Source organism: Amia ocellicauda, chromosome 5 (genome assembly GCF_036373705.1).
Source record: "Amia ocellicauda isolate fAmiCal2 chromosome 5, fAmiCal2.hap1, whole genome shotgun sequence".
NCBI classification, from domain to species: Eukaryota; Metazoa; Chordata; class Actinopteri; order Amiiformes; family Amiidae; genus Amia; species Amia ocellicauda.
The window spans coordinates 3,903,534-3,921,954 of NC_089854.1; the positions used below are offsets into that span (position 1 = coordinate 3,903,534).

Consider the following 18,421-nt stretch of genomic DNA (forward strand, 5'->3'; position numbering starts at 1 on the left):
AAACGTATTGGCCCCTTTTCTCATAAGTTAGAAATATTTATTATAAAAACAACTCATATTTACAGACGTTCTGTGTGAGCATATGAGCAGCAACATACAGGCTACTTACAATTCACAAACATACAAAAATAAAATGTCTTTCAACTGAAATAAGCAGACAAGCAGTTCCTCTGGGCTTTCGTAAAGTGCACTGGGGAAAACTAGGAGATTTTAAACAGATATATTCAGGTAGTAAAGATGCTTGTGATGACGTGGCACATTTTAAATACAATGTTTTTCATTGTTTATTTATGTATAAGAGTCAAGTTGCACAATTTGCATATATTTTTGCAAGGGCCACAGAAAACTTTACACCCCATTCATCTGTGACTGCAATTATGCACTCAATGGCGTGGCATTATACATACACAGTAACAGCTGGTTTCACAGACCTTGGTTTGCACTACCCTATGCAAAATAGCATTGGCTAGTCACAGACTCGTGCTAATCTGGGTCTGTGACACCAGTGCTTAAAGCTTTTAATTAACGGAAAAGACTTAATACCACATACGTCTTTGGTAGGCTGACACTCTTTGGTTCGCATTGTATTGCACTGGAACAGTAAGTTCCCCCCCTATACCTGCACATATTATTTAAGTATGATGTAAGTATTTTGATAATGAACACAAGCAGTTTTTCATGACTATTTCGATCAAGTGCAGCATACAGGGGCATTTCTACAAAAAATACATTTAAGAACCAAAAAGGAACAATGAAAAGGTTATGTGTACCTGAGTAAATACTTATATATATTTACAGTGTCATTTAGACCAAAGCAGAAATGGCAAAGACTCAGAAATGTTTAACAGGTAGTAACAGATTGTAGCTGAAGCAGACAAGTCCACCCTGTTCCGTGACAATTCAGGACAGCTGTTAGAAGTTCTCAGTAGAGGTTGAAGCCCACTCAATCTTGTCTAAGGTGGTGCCTCCCTGAAATATCTTGATTTCTGACTAATTAAACAAGCGTTCTTTATTGAGGTACAGAGAAAGATCCGGTCCCACGCAGTAGAGAGTTTCCGCAGCTCTGTTTGAGCCAACAAGTCAGGTGAGAGGTCTGTGTCTGCCGATTGGGCCCAAATCCATATCCCATTCATGTGCTCAGCGTTGAATCCTTTTTTCTCCGTCTCTCCAAGGTGGAACGCAGAACCTAACTGGTTCCCTCCCTATAGCGAGTGCCTGTGTGTGTGTGTGTGTAGGACTAATGTGCAATCCACTTAGTCATACGAGTCGTGTCTCGTCTATGGCCGTCATTCCCAGTGGACCTGGGCCCCTCCTGAATGGGGTCTCTTGGGATCCAGCACAGCCAGGCCATGCAGACACTCATTGATTTCCTTTAGCCTCTTCTCCTCTAGGAAGGTGACCAGCGAGTTCCTCATATCCACCACCTCCACCATTTCCGCCAGCACCCTTTCCTCCTCCGCCCGGTCCTGGGCCGTCTTCTTAGAGTCTGAAACACACACAGAACCCACACACGAATTAGGTTTTCCCAACAGGGGCTAAATGCATCTTTCCAAACACCGGAGGCCAACTTAAAGAGTTGCACTGTACCGTCCATTTCTATGTAGCGTCTGAACTCCTTCTCCAGCATGGTCTGTTTGTCCTCCAGCTCCAGTTGTCGAGACCTAAAGGGTACAAAAAGGTATCGTGTCATTAATACAGTGATGTTTTAATTTAGAACTGTTGACACAACTGTTCCTGTAGACTCCTTCACCCCATTTCTGAGGTTTTGGAGGCACGTTTGGATCTCCAGCTTGGTTCCACAGTGTGAGGGCAGAGGATCTCTGAGCTCCAAATGCGACTCCAAAACTGGTCTCGGCCGGTGACACTTACGCCACCATGAGGTCCGACTCCTCCGAGACCAGAGCGTTCTTCTCCTGCACCAGCTGAATCCACTGGTCTATCATCTCTGGAGATCCACCAGAGCCTGTGAGAGGGACAGGGGGTGGAGGAGAACAGTCACACACAGCGCAGTCAAATGTCATGTATTCCATTTTCATCTACCCTCATTGCTATGGGAGCTAGAACAACAAGCATAATAATACAGTAACAATAATAATTGCCAGTCTTCATTGTTTTTGGCTAACACCTTTGTTCTTGGCAATACAAGGGTGACATCCTGCTTGTCAACACGGTTCTTATTGTTCGTTGCAATGGGATGCGGTTATAATTGTAGCTTTGTGGAATTCTCAATGCATCGCAGCAGTATCTTTATACCAGTCACGAGTGTCAGCAGGAGGAAGCTGCCTTACCGCTCTCCCCACGCAGCGCCCTCTCCAGAATAACTCCCTTCTCCTCAAGGTCTTTGAACGTCACCTCGATCTCCTCCAGACGGCGCTGTATGGACTGTGAATGAGACGAATGCGGTTAGAAAAAAAACTGCTGTACTGGGAGAAAACATGAGGGAGAGACAGGGAGAGAGACACACACACTTCCTTGTTTGTTTCATGGTAATTTTGTTATACCACCACGTAATGGAAATTCAGGGTTGGGTAGCGTACTGTGGAATTTGAAGATTAGCTTTTCCAAAAATAGTCTTTCCCACAGTACTTCAGCTCCCGTACTTAGGAAAATCTGCTCCATTTTGCGTGACCTGAATTATTCACAACGGGGCTCTTTGCAAGAAAAATCTGGATAAAAATGCAAAATGTTGTTGCCTGCTCGTTTTCTCTAAAAGTGCCATATTTGGTGATCCCAGAGCGCACTCTGACCTGGGCCTTGTGGAACCTCTGCATCTCGCACAGCTTGACGCGGCGCTCCAGGGTCCTCATCTTCATCAACTCCAGCTTCTGGGCTTCGACTGGGTCATCAGGGATGGCCTGGAACTGTAAGGAGAGCTTGGATGATTGAAGAACTGTACATTTCTCTTCTACCTGCTGCTTCACAGAGCAGCCCTGTATGATGTAAGATCTAGACCTTCTTTTGGGGTTTTTACATTCATAAATAAATTACATCAATATGTTGCGTTATCCCACCTTCTCATTGAACAGAAAATCCTCCTCGTCTAGATTGAAGACATCTTCATCGTCGTCTTCCTCCTCCTCATCTTCACCTTCAGACAAACCAAACTCAGGTTCCTGGGTGTCTGGGGATTAAAAATACAAGGTGGTTTCACACTGGACGATCTTAAAATATCCTACATCATTAAGGTGCAATGCAGAATAAAGATTCCAGCCTAGTGTTTAGGGTTCCTAGTTCCTAACCTTTCACCCCTGGTTCAGAGAAACCACATGCCACACAGTATTGGTCTTCTTACCTAAAGCCGGAGCACCCCGGTCTCTGTGCTCCCTCCCCAGTCGAGGCGATGACAGGTTCCAAGGGGAGAATTTGGGCTTGGGCTTGTGGTTGGGGTGCAGCTGGAGCTGCGCAGGCGGTTGCGCAGTGGGCTGCTCAGGTTGCACCTCTTTCCTCCTAAAAGATCTCCGGTTGGTCTGCTCTCTGACACTGCCCCTGGGCCCGGTCCAAATGCCCAGCTGTTCTTCACACCCGCTTGGGATGAGGAGAGTGGGAGGACCCTTGGCCTGATCCCCGGATGGAGGTTCTCCCGGGTGCTGACTTTCAGCATCCGCATCGGAGACTAAATTGAGACTGATCAGCTGGCTCTTCTCTTCTTCGGTCAGTTGCAGCTTCTTCATGGTGGGCTTCGGGGGCCCCTCGTCGAGATGAGACTCTGGGCTGGCCTGTGGCAGGGATTGATCCTCTCCAGTCAAGGACATCTGGCCGCCTTGGTCATCCTCAGGTGGGGTGTGATCGTCTTGCCTCTTGGTGCTCTGGCTCTCGTTTTCATTGGGAAAGGACACAGCTGGTGTCTTTGGGGTGATGATGCGAGGTTTGGGTACCGGTGGACATCCAGGCCCCCCAGGCCCTGGTTTGAGGAGTGAAGTCCGTACAGCGGGGGCAGGGGGTTGTCTGGTGCCACTGTCCTCCTGTTGTTCATCTGAAGAACCGATCACGGTGGTGACACAGTCAGGTACAGTAGCTTCCCTCTCAGTTGTTTCCAGGATGTCATCGGTTCGTGCTGTAGGCAGGGGTGGGAGCACTACATGGTCTTCACCTCGGGGTGTACCTTCACTATCTTTGCATGACGACTCCTGAACAGTTTCGTCCGTGCGGCTAGAAATTGAATGGTCAACATTTTCTGGGAGGCTAGGCTGATCTGAAGTTTCTTCAACCTTAGTGGGAACGTGAGAGGGGGGCTGGAGTGGACCGTGTCCTCCGTTGCTCTTTTCCACAGTCTGTAAGACTGGCACAATGAGATTTGTAAAGTCCTAGAAGAAAGAAGAACAAAAGTGGGTTAGAAATCCTGCTCGGTCAGAGAGCTGGATCTCCTAATCCATTCCACATCAGGTCCTTGCTAAACCTTGCTCCATAACCACACAGTTGAGTTATCTGACCATTAAATGAGCAGTTAAGGCTATGATAGCATGCATTGGAAAAGCCACCATTTCAATACTGCCTCCCCAAGTGTACAGCGGATGTACCTGGCTGATTAGATATTGCTTTCCACTCTCAGAAGGACATTCCTCAGAGTGCTGCATGCAGAAGAACTGGCCTGTGGGAACAAAAAACTAAAATGGGAAAAATGGAGGATAAGTCTGCACGGACTCCCCCAAGGATTGCAGCGTACAACAAACATTCAGTAACCACAGTACAAAATATAAATAAGAGAAGGGATAAAATCATTGCAGACAGAAGGTTTGAGGGTGAAATCGAATGCGAGAGCCTGGCCTTCTGAGAGTTCACTGTATTGAAACATGGTAGAAACATGGTCAAGTGTAGGAAAGCGAAGTGAAACCACGGTGAATGGAAAGGTACAGTAGACCGTGAAGCAAGCCCGGCAAAGTAAAGGAAGTGTGTGGCATAACCATAGGGAAAATCTGCTCCAATTACTGCACCTTTACTGTGGTGAGCCACTAGAATTGGAGATGCCATACACACTCACCTGTCTTGTCCTGGAAGGAGTAGCTGCCCAGGTGCAGGGTGATGCCACACTGATGGCAGGTGAAGCAGCTTCGGTGGAAGAACTTGCCCTCGGTGCTGACCCGCTCCAACACGTAGACCCGGTTACCACAGAAATAACACAGATCACTGCTGCAGGGGCTACCGGGACTGCCCGGGGACAGGGGCATATCTTTAGTGGGCTGTAGAGAACATGAGAGAGAGAGAGAGGTTAGACTGGGCAACATGCTCATCCACAGAGATCTTTCAACAGCTCATAACTGTATTCAGATCCAAAGCTTTAATGTAAACAATGCCACAACAAGCATAATACATTTGGTGATGAATTAGTGGAGAGAAGAAAAAGCAGAGTGTGAATAGCGATGAGGATCCGATTGCAGCTGAACTGGCATTTGCAAACGTTTTCACCACAGGCAATAACCAAGCAAATAATCATGCAAATCACCTATGAAATGTAAATGTTTTGAGTTGAAACAAGTGGGCCAGACCTTGTTTGGCCAGATCTCCTTTGCATAGCAGTTAGCTGCTCTTGACAGGAAAGTGACTGAAAATAGCACCACAAAGAAACGCGTTTTATATCACTAAGAATGAAACTCACGCTGACTTCTGTCTCCGACATCTTGCATCTCTCTTTGGCATCTTTTTCAGCAGACATTTTTTCCTGCCAGGCAAAAGAAAAGAGGAAGGGAATACAAAAACAAGTTCAGATCAGGTACTTCAGCGAATCCCAATAATTTTCTCCCCACTAAATATTCAAATATTCAATATTCATTTATTTCTACTACATGCAAAATGTCATATAGTGCTACAATTCTGGGAACCCGTACTGTCATGGTTCAATACTCTTAATAAATAAATGTCTTCTGAAAGCATCTTCAAACAAATTTAAACCACTTTTCCTGCTCCTCACACACACACAAGCACATTGGATCAATCCACACTTACCTTGCGCCTCTGCAGAGAGTTATGTTTGAGTTTGCTCAGGAAGAAGATGGCAGACTTGGTGGTGGAGAGGGAGACGGGCTTGGATGACGAGAGGAGGTGGTCGGGATCTGCAACAAAGAGACGCAATGAGAAAATCAGCAGCTTCCTGCGTTTTAATCCCAGGGATCCGACCGCTCATCAGCTGAGTAACACAGCCTGCACCGAGCACAGATGCGAGGCAGCTGATAATTTAATGACACAGAAAAATAAACTGCTGCAGAAGCGTCAAAGTCCGCTTCTCCGTATCGTCTGTGTTAACCAGCACGGAGGAGAGAGACACTCCCAACCTTATCACTTAATCCTGACACAAAGCAGTGTAACAAGCTACACTCCCGCTGCTGAAAGCCCTGAGGAAACTACACCCCCGTTTAATTAATCTCTTCCCAGAGTCACCAAGCTTTGCGGTAACTACTGTAAACATTACTGCCTGGGACTGCTGAGCTGAGCCGAGCCAAGCGTCTCTTTCCCTTAAAGTGAAAGTAGCCACGTACATATGTTTCTTGAAGTTCCACATTCTTGAAGTGCACACAGCAGCCTACATCCATGGCCAGAAACCATTACCAGTACTGTTGGGGGCTTTAGCTCTGCCATCAATCATACAACTGAAGACCAATATGTGAATATTATCAAACATCCTCTATTTCAGAAAAAACAACGTAGGTCATGCTTGTGCTTTAAGCAAAACAGTAATAAAATAAATGAATAAGTCCCGCTTGCCTGAAAAACAGACAGAGGACCCGAGATTAGCATTGCAAACAAATTGCTGACCTGTCGCTCCAAAACCGTTTGACAAATGGAGACGCATCAAACACGCCTCCCTGCCCACGTGAGGAATGTGCCAAAATGTCGAGAGCAAAAAAAACAAAAACAAAAAACAAACAAACACAAAAAGAAGAAGCGAAAGCAACGATTTGGGTGGGAAAACCGCATGCAACTGAAATGTGTTAAATCACGTTATCATTGAAAATATTTCACATTCAACTATTTTAGTCTTTTTCAGAATTATTTGTATGCAACTTATATGTTTTGCTTTCAATATCATTATTTTTGTTTGCAACAATAATTTGGCTTTCAATTCCAAAACCTTTGCTTTATAATATTGGCACAAATATAACGCCATATGACACTCGCTGTACAGTTTCATGGCTGAGGCGCTCTCTCTGTGGTTACCTGGAGGGGGCGCTGTTTCCTGGAAGGCATTGTAGAACTGGGTGAGGTACAGCACCATGGCCAGCTTGTCAGGCTGCGACTGGGCCGCCATGTCGCTGCCTGACATGATGGGCGTTATGCCCAGCTCTCGCTCGGCCATGTCAAAGGCCAGCTGGTTGTTGTAAGCCGTGTTTGTCTCGTCCAGCGAAGTAAAGTCACTGAAACGGGACAGAGGGAAGCAGCATCAGCACCAGCACGAGCAACAACATGAGGAATCACCAGGGCTCTCGACAGCTGGCCGTCATCCTTCACACTGTGGTCGTGTGAAAAACAGCAAGTGCGAGCCGCGATCTGTACTCACATGAGGTGTGGTTTGAAACGGTGAATAAGGGCACACAGCGCCAGCCCAGACTTCCAGGAGTGAGTCAGGTCTGTCACCTTCACCCGCTTGTACCCGGCTGTGTGCTGTTGGCACCAGGCCAGGAGCTCCTCACACCCACCGATGGAGTCTAGAGGGCCAGAGAGACGGGCGTTATCGGGAGGCACACATATGACACGCGACCGACTGCAGCATTCGCATCATGGGCAATTCAATCAAGACCTGAGAGATTATTACAATTAAATTTAGCAAGAGATAATGTAGAGGTGGAATTTTGGATTGTGTTTCTGCTGAGAAATTCTTGAGCTAAAAGAAAACAAATGCTACGATCAAACGGAGGGGAGAGAAAATTGTGCCCGACCTTGCCGTAGGTGCGGCAGCTTCTCCTTCGGTTTCTTGCTGGGTCGGCGTCCGTCTCGCTGATCCCCCACGTCGTACAAGTGCTGCACCTGAGAGGCAAACCAGAGGAGGAGGAGAGATCAGACCTGTGTGAGTCGTCCGTGGGGAATACAGAGTTATAATCCTGCACACCGGCAGGAGGATTCACGGTGTTGTGTTATTCCTATTCTCGTCTGAACACAACTGAATAAGCATCGCAGACCTCAGTGTTAAACTCTGACAAAGAAAAGCACTTTTGCCTCCGTCAACAGTGAGAAGACACTGACCTGTTTGGGCTTTATGGAGTGGAGGTTGATGTTGGGGTAGCGCGTGGTAGGATCGATGCTGTAAGCATTATAGTTCTTGCTGGTATTTTCCGGGGTGGTCTGAGATAGTAACTGGTAGATGCTCTCCCTGTCAAATTCAAGAGAGAAGAATTAAAATGACTCGGTTTTCCCCCCAATCCAAAATATCCTGCCACATAAGTTTGATTTAACTTACTTCTGAAAGCTATGACGCTTGTGGTTCAAAGTGACAAGCAATTTAACTGAAGGGTCGACCCACCAAAGAAAAACGGTGCTGACAATGTTCTTTGACCGCGTCCCCCCCACCCCCAGTGAGCAGTGTGCCGGGCGTACCGTTCTGCCATGACTTCCAGAGGTGGGGTTCCCTGGCCCCAGCGCCGGACCATCCAGGCAGCATCAAAAGCAGCCAGGAACCCCCGGGCAATGCCTGTGCCCAGAGGCCAGAAGGGCTGCAGACAGACAGACAGAAAAACTGTACCATGGGAACATCATCAGGCAGACCGAGGAGCCCAGACATGGGCGAGGATCCAGAGGAGAATAGGGGGCGACAGTAGCACCCTGACATACCTCCACCAGACAGTCTCCCACCAGGCCCACCAGAAGCCGGTGCCCGTGCCTCTCCCTCACCAGCGAGGCGGTCTCGGCGCGGTACATGCAGGTGAAGTCGAACATGGCGACGTCCGGCTGGCTGGCATGGTTGAGCGCAAACTCCAGGCCGGGCAGCTGCTTGTTGGTGGAGAAGTGGGCGGCCTCGTAGGCATACCGGCGCAGGGCCTCGGCGTTCACGTTTGCGGGGGAGAGCAGCTTCTCCGCGTCGCTGTCGTCCTGGTTTGGGGAGATGAGAGAGAGAGCAGGAGAGACAGAAAGAGAGAGAGAGAGAGAGAGAGGGTCAGCAACACTTCCAGAAATATTAATTGGAAATCTTCATCAGTGCCAAACATGCTTTGGTTCATCTGATCTTGACTTGACAAAAATGCGCTTTGAATTTAACTCAAATCTCACATCTTCATAACATATTATGAAAGTACGTTCCTGTTCATTAGTGTGTTTTTTGTACATTTTTGTGCCTGGGACTATTTCATATATTTTTGCAATTACTCGTAAAGCCCTGTGAGACAGATCCTGCTGTTAACAGAAAACAAAGCCTATAATTAATCTCAATATTATGTGTAACTGTTTTGAACTTCTCACACTCGCACACCAAGATTCTCTCTGCCTTTCTTATTCTGGCTAACATTTCGGAACAAAAAAGTGAAGAGGACAACTTGGTCAATATCTGAACGGAGGCCAATTCGACCTACAGAACGAGATTACAAGACCTTCGAGTGCTCACTGCTAAACAAAAATATTTACAACTGATACTCACACTGTCTGCAGCTCCAGACTTAACAAGTCTGCTGATAAAACTGAAGACACCTACTGTACAACCGTAACTGTAAACACTCTGTATGGGAATAAGGATGTACTGTGGATTGACCTGGAGAAAAGCTCTTGTACATGGGGATCAGTGCAAATGAATACATCTTATTATCAGATAATCCCTCTGAGCTGCTGTCTGGGACACGGCAAGCAGCAGCCTGTCTCCAATATGTGCCAGCATGGAAACCGGAGACGTGGTTTCTTAGACAATTATTACATTTATCGCGACAGACTGGAGGTTAAAGTTGTATTAGGCAGCTGCAAAAGACACATAACTTCAGTCTTAGGCATCTTCTGAGCTTATGGCAACAGTACATGTGCATTTATTATGTTTATAGACTCAATACAATACATTCAGCTTGCGGCCTCATTATAAATTGCTCTCACGATTTTCAATTAAATGCTTCATCAGATCGCTCCCAGCACTGCAGACAAAATCCCCTTGGGCCCAAACATACTGAACATCTTATCTTTTACAGCATCTTTGAGAGATCCCAGAAGGGAAGGAGATAATATCTTAAGTGCTTAATTCCCCATCGATAATGAAATGCCATTTAGCCTCCTTAATACCTCTTTAGCCATTTAAAGACCCTTTATTTTGCCTTAATGCGTCTGTATTTTCTAGTCTAGTCCTCCACCCAACACACAATTTGGAACAGTCTGTTGTTATTTAATCGAACTTCCCTCTGGAACTCAAAATAAAAGTAACGAGCTTGAAATATTGACGCATACGAATGAGCGAATGGTGCAAACTGCTTTCCAGTGGGCGTCTTATTTGAGTCAATGTATCCTGAGATAAGTGCCCTGACATTATGGTTTACCACAGTGAGACTGAACTGCAGGCAGCAGAGCTTTGGTGTCAGATGGAGCTCAGACACTGCCAGGTAACAGCCAGTCCTATAGGCCCCTGAGCAAGACCGTTATTGTTGCAAACCCTGGATACCTTAGACAACTCCACCTCACCCAGCCCTGTCAATGCTTAGTTGGTGAATGGCCACCACCATCTCCTGGCAAAGCCTGGATATTAATCAGTAAAATACACTACACTTTGATGGCTTTTAGCTCACTGGCCCCTTCTTACTCACCTAATATCCCAGGCTTTTCAGTATATCGCTGATCTTTCAGTTGTGACTAGGGCCTCACCTGCTTAATGACTCCCTTGGTCAGAAGGCTCTTCTTCTTGGCTGTCATGACGAAATAGTGAGTGTCGTCTTTGTAATAGACAATGTTTTCCAGATCGATGCCTGTAGGTGATAAAAGGAAGAAGGGTCACTTCCCTGCGACTCACACCCATGTTCTCATCTCTGCCCTGACGGCTGGTGAACTGAGCTGACCCAACCCAGCAGTGCAAAACCACCTCATAAAATCTACACCCGCACTCAGCGTCCTACCCCTGCACACCTGTCTGACCTTGTTCCTGTTCTGAACTTCCTTCGCGATGCACTGTCACTTTCCCTAAGTTGTGGAAATCACTTCCTGTGATGCAACAGAGCCGCAGTATCTTTGATCTATTGAGCAGCACGGCATGTCAACATTTCTTCAGAAAGGCCGAGGCGGGGGCTGACCTGTCTCGTTGAGGAGGCTCTGAAAGAACTTCTGGTTGTAGATGCGTGCCACGCCACTGATCTCGGAGACCTGGCCCTCGGCTGCGGTGTGGTGGTTGACGAAGTTGGCGGTGATGCCGATCGCCAGCTTCCCCCGCAGCTCCTTCCTCTTAAACCCTGAAGGGCAGAGGAGCAGGATTCAGAGGCACTGCCAGACATTAAAAAACAGAATGAAAAATAAACTAAATATATATTTTTTATATTACCTTCAGGGACAAAGCGCCCTCCTCCAGCAGAGATGAAGACATCGAACTGGAACTGCGCAGCTGGGTGGGACTCTGGGCATATATCTGCATGCCATCCTGTATGTAGGAGAGCGAGAGAGAGGGAGGTCAATAAAGACAGACTATGTACTCCATTCACAAAAGGATGGCAGAAGGAGAAAATGAGAGAATGGGGTGAAAGCAGCGAGTTTGCATGCCTCTGGAGGCCTCATGCAGCTGGGTACGAGGTGAGAGACTTGGCACCCTTACCTGTGGCCCCGCGCTGGGGCTCAATGAGGCCCTTGTACTCCACACAAGTGTGCACCTCTACCCCCAAGATCAGAGCCACCTTCAGCAGGATCAGCTGCAGCTGACGGATACCTGCACAGGGAAACGCATGCATAGACACATTATTGCTTGATGCATCAATGTTAGTTTACAAAACAAAAGGGGTTTGACAGGAAGTACAGAACAATAACCACAAGGCTTTATTAGAATGTACGTGCGTGTGTTCCATGTGTGCCTGCTTAGAAAACACGTTTACAACTTCAATCTCTAAGCAAGGTAAGAAAGACTTGAAGATAGGTGCTGGGGTGTCACACTAAAACCACATATCTTTACAGGTAAACTAAGAGTACAAGTAGGCTCCAAATCGGAAAGTCCTTCTAACTGACACTTCACAGCGCATTATGGAAGCATTCTATATTCCACTAAAGACTTCTAGAACCTATCAAACATGAAGCATGGGATTCTAATGTGGTCTTTCGACCCAACTTACTGATGTGGTCCAGGGAACCGGAGCAGAACTTGCCGTAGAACTTCTTGGCTGCCAGGCCCCTCAGGTCGTGGATGGTGTAGGGCCAGAGGTGCAGTACATTGTTCCGGGAGAAGGTGTCCCGTTTCTCGATCAGGACCACCTTGGCACCCATGAAGGCCAGCTCGATAGCCGTGCGCAGGCCACATGGTCCCGCCCCCAGCACTAAACACTGAACACACACAGGACGGCAGGGTGTTTAGAAAGTAAGTAGCTCCATTAAATAATTAAGGTTTGTGGGGCATAGTAAAACCCAGAAGGCCCACAAGGCACAAGCATCTCTGAAAGGACACAAACGCCTGTATTGGGGTAGACTAGTACTGAGGAGGACATGGACACTCAACCCTCCCACACAACTCCACCACCACAGACCTTGTTCTTGGCACAGGCATGACCCTGCTGGTAGTCCTGGTGCGACGCCCGCTTGTCTAGCTTGGCCCACAGCGCCTTGGCCCTCCAGTAGTTCAGCCGTTCCTTCAGTTTGACGTAGAAGTTGCGATAGTCACTGGGGTCAACCTCCAGGTGCTGGCAGAGCTGGCTGAAGTTGAGTAGCACGTCCTTGCATCTCTGCCCCTGAAGGAAGCGGTCGAAGAGCTCATGGGACCGGTTCGAAGTCTCGTTGGGCGTCATGTCGACGCAGCTGCCACACTGACCCCGAGAAGATCAAGCTCTGGCTCTGCTGAGAGGCGACAGGACAGGAGTTTAGCTACTCAGCTACTGTGATTCTTTTGTACTGCTTTGTCAGGAATTTAGCTTACATCTCACTGAATTGACACAAAATTATGTCACACACAGGGGAAGTGTAGGTTCTTCAGGTAAGTTTACAGTTTCCTCATATAGCATCTCAGGCACTAGACTCCACTTTGCCTTGTTGTTATAGTTAGTACACTAATATTGGACTAAACCGTCTAAATGGAAAACAAAATTTGATAAAAACACGAAAAAGATTCTGTGAAATCCACTGCTACCACTCTCCTTCAAACAGGATGATAAAGGGTCTGTTTTCTTTCCGTTTCACTAAAACGGTATCTCAAACTGCCCTGGATTTGAATATCGAAAACCTTGTCTACACAATAACGTAGTTGTCTCTGTACCACAAACAAGACCGTGTGCAATACGCAGGGTCTAGGCGAGGAACTCACACCAAGCAAGTGGCAAGAGCTCGATCTGAACAGACGAGAGACAAACAACCTCACAGAAAGACGCACCTCGAATCCTGCGCTTTAAAGTGTGAAACCCACCATTGCAAACATTGTTTTCTGCATCTGTACTTACACCGCTCTCCAGAATTATACCGCCGAGTCATGTGTTTAGGGTCACAACCTTATAATTTGAAATGGCCATTTTCCCAACGCGATGGGAAACACACAACAGCACAACTTGTAAATAGAGTAACTCGGGACTAGTGTTTATCGTGTCTACTGGACAGTGGGGATTACAATCAGTTCATTAATGAGCAATTAAGGAAAGAGAATTTACCTAAAAAAATAGTATTTTCAGCAAAAATGAGCCATTGAGGGAACAGATCCTGCTGGTTAGACAGTGATTAGACTGGGCCTGAATAAGTTATCTGCAGCTCAATAGCAAGGCAGGTCAATATTGTGGGTTCAATAATTCCTGGTCAAACCAATGAAGCAGTTTGAATTGCTGTCTTTCTATACATGTCAGCTAATGTGTGTTGGCTGCCATCTGCCCTTCTTTAACCTCCAGACTAATATAGATTTCACTTTTATACTGAATCAAGCAGACTCTGTGAGTCATGGCAGCAGTAGATCACATGTCAGCTGGGTTGCAGGGAAAAAAATTAAATGCATATATACACATACACACATATAGAAGGTCTACACACCCTTACTGCCTAGAAATAAAATGGGTTAAAATCCTACCCCACGACTTCTATGTGAATTTTCTTTTAGAAATCTGTAGAAAACAAATTAAAAATAAATACTGAAAAACTGGATGAATAAGTGTCCACCTCCCTTGTAATAGCAGTCTTAGCTCAGGTGTAACTAATTGCCTTCACAATAACAAACCAAGTTCAGAGGCCTCCATCTGTGTTAAATTGAAGTGATTCATGTGATTTAATGATACATTCAGCACTTCCTATAGGTTCCTGGGTAGGTTCATGTAGGTTCCTCTGTTGGGTGGTGAATGTCAAAGCAAAGAGTCAACCATGAACACCAAGGAGTTTCAAAAGATCAGGTTGTTGAAAGGCACAGATCAGGGGATGGGTAAAATAAAATATCAAAGGCCTTCAATATCCATTCGAGCTCAGTCAGTACAGGATAAGGTTGGTAACAGTGTTGCCCTTGCAGCTGGGGTTGAGGAAGCTTTAGCTTTAACACCACAGTGTGACAGTTTGACACGTACTCCAATGCACCCCCCTAAGTCTCACTGCAAATGTGTGCAGGGTGCAACGGTGTGCGAGACCCTGGTGGGAAGGTGTAAGAATGGAAATGTGATGCTGGTCTGCATATTAAAGTAACACTATTGTTCACAACCATTACTCTGTCCAAGTAAGGACATGCCACCAAATGTGACACATTAAACTCCAAGTTACTTCTGGTAACAGTTTCCTAGTGACTCACTTGACATGTTGACAATGTCACAACTTTCACAGAAACCTGCAACATCTACTGCAGGGAGGACTGACGTTAGGCTTTTCATAGATTAATAATAATAATAATAATAATAATAATAATAATAATAATAATAATAATAAGACAGTGAACTGGAGAAGACTGGCTGGAGTTTGAAGCTGGAGGAATAGAAGGTGCCCAAAAAAAAAGTTGTCCTGTACATTTTCCAGAAGAATCGAATCATGAAGACAACACAGTGACCAAGAGTTGAAGGTTCAGTTGGAGGACAGTGTAACGCCCCCATGCTATCCCAGATACAGCTGCGCAGAAGAGAGGGCTAAAGTCTACGCACAGGTAAGAAGAGAGGGCCCCTGTTGCACTGGGCTGAAAATGAGCCTAGAAATTTCCCTGGACCAGGATAATAATCAGGACAAGAGATAAAACAACAGAACAGCCTCTGGTAATGTTTAACAACTACAATAAAACCTTTGATGGCTACATTGTCATTCCAGCCCATCCCAGGTTTACAAGAAGTGTATACGTGCCGGTGAGTCAGTATGGCAAAAAGGAAAATGACCTAATTGTGTGTGTGCGTTTGTGTATGTATGGCTCTAATGCTTCTAACTAGACAACATATTCAGCCCCAGCAATGAGAAGGTCCACGTGGAGATTTTAAATCAGGCGTTGCGGTCTTGATACAAGTTTATTTAAAGATTTTCTTTAAAGTGTGTCACAGATGTTGAGACTTCCAGTTGGGTGAGCCAGTTCTGGTCGATTAAGCATAAGATTGTGAACTCAGGGACTGTGGTCTGTGGTTTGAGGGTCTAACGAGCTACTGCTGTCCCTTTAAATTGTGCGCCTCTTTTGTCGTACAGCAGTGGACAGTGCCATTTTTTGTTCTCCTCAATGAGGCTTTGTAAATAACCATTGCACTGAGAGACGAAGCCCTTTACAGTGGACACTTCTCTGTGTTGCAACACACATAGGCCGGGTTTAAACTTCACAGCAGCCTATATTGCTGTGCTGTTGTTTCGGAGAGTTTTTTTAAATCGTAACTGATGAGATTTCGAAAGTACCTAGTTACTACTTTGCCTTCATTCATCCTTTGTTCCTCCCCCAAACACCATATATTGGCTAACTGTTTTACTTTTTTGGTCAATCAGTGGGGTCTCGAACTTTAAGGTGTAAGCTCACTAATAATACTTGGATTTTTAATCTAGATGGTAACAGATGTATCCGGTATAAACATCTGCATTACAATGATGCAACTCGACCACGACAAAATGACAAAACAGCATCTGTTAATAACTTTAAAAAGTTTCTTCCTAACTGTAGTAAATTCCCCAACTGAATGATTCACACTCTGCAGCAATACTGCTGTGAAACACTTTCAACTTCACAAAATGAAAAATAAACCCCCTGTTACAGGACACAAGCTGGGGCTGACAATACAGATGCCGCAGCAAAGACAAAGATCTTCTTGAGCACCAGACTCGAGTTGAATAAAACCAGTTTCCACTCACTCTCTCTCTCTCTCTCTCTCTCTCTCTCTCTCTCTCTCTCTCACACGACTGCAGGTCTCTGAAGAGTGACTGCCCAGAGCATGTCCCTGGGTCCTCTCGTCCCAGGCAGGGGAGGGAAACTCAAAGGATGCTCGACTCGTGTGCGACCGTAGTGACTCTGCGGCTCAGTGCTCGGCTGCAGCAGCTGCTGTCTTGAGGGTGTGTGTGCTCTCAACCAGCCTGAGAGACTGAAAAGAGAGAGAGAGAGAGGAGAGAGGGGAGGGCGGGGAGGAAAGACTAATAAAGTAAGGGGAGGGGAGAGCTGGGGGATGGAGTGTGAGAGAGGAAATGAGGGGGGGGAGGCATGGGGATGCAGAAAGATAAAGAAAGAGAAAGAAATATAAATGGAGGTAGAGCATGATAAACTCTTGTTATTTTATTAACTTTAACACGCTAGTGCAGAATCTGTGATGGATTGCTTTGGCCTGCTGCACGAAATGCCAATATACACAATCACAGGCCTGTTATCAAGCCAGGATGCATGACCTCATTCAACTCAAAGACCAGGGAAAGTTCATGCCAGACGATAGCAGATCGGCAGATTGTCTAGGGCACTTAGGGCATTTATGGATTCCAATGGCCCCCCACCCCCTTGCCTTGTTACAACAACAACAACAACAAACATGTGCATGTTGCTAGTAGCAAACTGGACACAAATATACATGTCTAAATATTAGCTTGCTTACAGAAAGGAAGCTTGGTTATAACAGAGGAAGTCAAAATGACTAGTGAACATTCAAAGTGACACTTCTCTTCTCACAGAAAAGTATGTGCCATGTACCATGCACTGCACCCTGTTCACATGCAGCTATGCTTTCTGTAGGATATCATGTCCCAAATAAACATCTGTATGGCAGATGTTTTTGCAAGAGAGCATCTGCAAAGCAAACACACGGTAAAGTGAGACTGGGGAAAGGTTTGAGTTTAGTAGCATTGAGGAGGAATCTTGCACTGTTTGCACTAATGAAACTACATCCCTTTAAAATGTGACTACTACCTTGTGTTGGCTGAACCCCACTGTAAGAGTTTGTACCTCAACTGGGAGCACCATGTCTGGATTAATTTGCTTTTCATTCATTTAAGCAAATGTGTTTTATTTACACTCCATCTTTAAAATTATAGGCCTAAAATTATATTTTTATACAAAGCATCAGGCCAAGAGAGGTACTGTTACACTGCATCACAGAAGCAAAGAAACACACAGTGACCACTGACTTCCCCACACTGGAGGGCTGGTTTTGTGTAAATCACACAAAGATAGTAAGTTTCCATAACCCAAATAAATGATTTTTTGCGATTAAATGTTGTCCTTTACTTGTACTGAACTGGATGCAGCAGGGTTGTCCACATGAACCCACAAGCTCTCATTTCATGACTGATAGATTTTGCCTGAAATACCTCAAGAGTTGTGATGTTGTTGACAAAGGGTCCTTTCCATCTCTCTCTGTAAATACATGCAGGAATAAAGTAAAAGGTCCCAGAGGCAGCAGAAATCAAAAGCTCTACAATGAGCGACAGAGTCCCAGGACTGGCCAGAGAGGCTGGTGATTTACGGTGGAGAGTCCCAGACAAACACACAGCACATTGTTTTTCTCTATTAAGGGTTTACAGTCTCACAAGCTCTGAACAACATGCAACAGGAAGTTTATCTAAAATCCAACATAACTACAGGGACGGTACCTGTGTTTCTACCTAATTTCTAACTCGTGATTGAAGATAACATGTTACAGTAAATGACTGCTTATCAGAGCTGTACCGCGTCAATCAGGCCGCCTGTGTCGATACTGAATATAACAAACCGGTATCAGCACCGAGAGCGTACACACTGTAACGGCCGGAATCGGTTTGAACAAACCATACACGTTTCCGTCACACAAATATATATATATAGATATGATACTGTAATATAACATTCGATTGAAAGAGATATTTTTAAAACGACTTTTGATGTTACTGTTACTTTGATTTAAAGACGATTATTCATTATAAAACAAATCAGGCATCACACGGTTTCTAGCTATGACATAGTGAGAATAATAATAATAACAAT

General features: G+C 45.6%; 1 protein-coding gene across 1 annotated transcript; it reads right to left on the bottom strand.

Annotated features, from left to right (window-relative positions):
* Positions 1-255: 255 nt before the first annotated feature.
* Positions 256-12,998, bottom strand: mical1 (microtubule associated monooxygenase, calponin and LIM domain containing 1). Its single transcript, XM_066705657.1, has 23 exons — positions 12,603-12,998; positions 12,195-12,402; positions 11,687-11,797; positions 11,420-11,515; positions 11,175-11,330; positions 10,753-10,853; positions 8,758-9,015; positions 8,524-8,639; positions 8,173-8,299; positions 7,869-7,956; positions 7,490-7,637; positions 7,150-7,346; positions 5,941-6,047; positions 5,594-5,656; positions 4,979-5,177; positions 4,518-4,588; positions 3,293-4,304; positions 3,012-3,121; positions 2,748-2,861; positions 2,289-2,382; positions 1,870-1,963; positions 1,588-1,661; positions 256-1,486 (listed from the first exon to the last, which is right to left on the bottom strand). Exons 1-23 carry the CDS (start codon positions 12,858-12,860, stop codon positions 1,287-1,289), a joined length of 4,002 nt encoding a protein of 1,333 aa, XP_066561754.1. The 5' UTR covers positions 12,861-12,998; the 3' UTR covers positions 256-1,286.
* Positions 12,999-18,421: the final 5,423 nt, after the last annotated feature.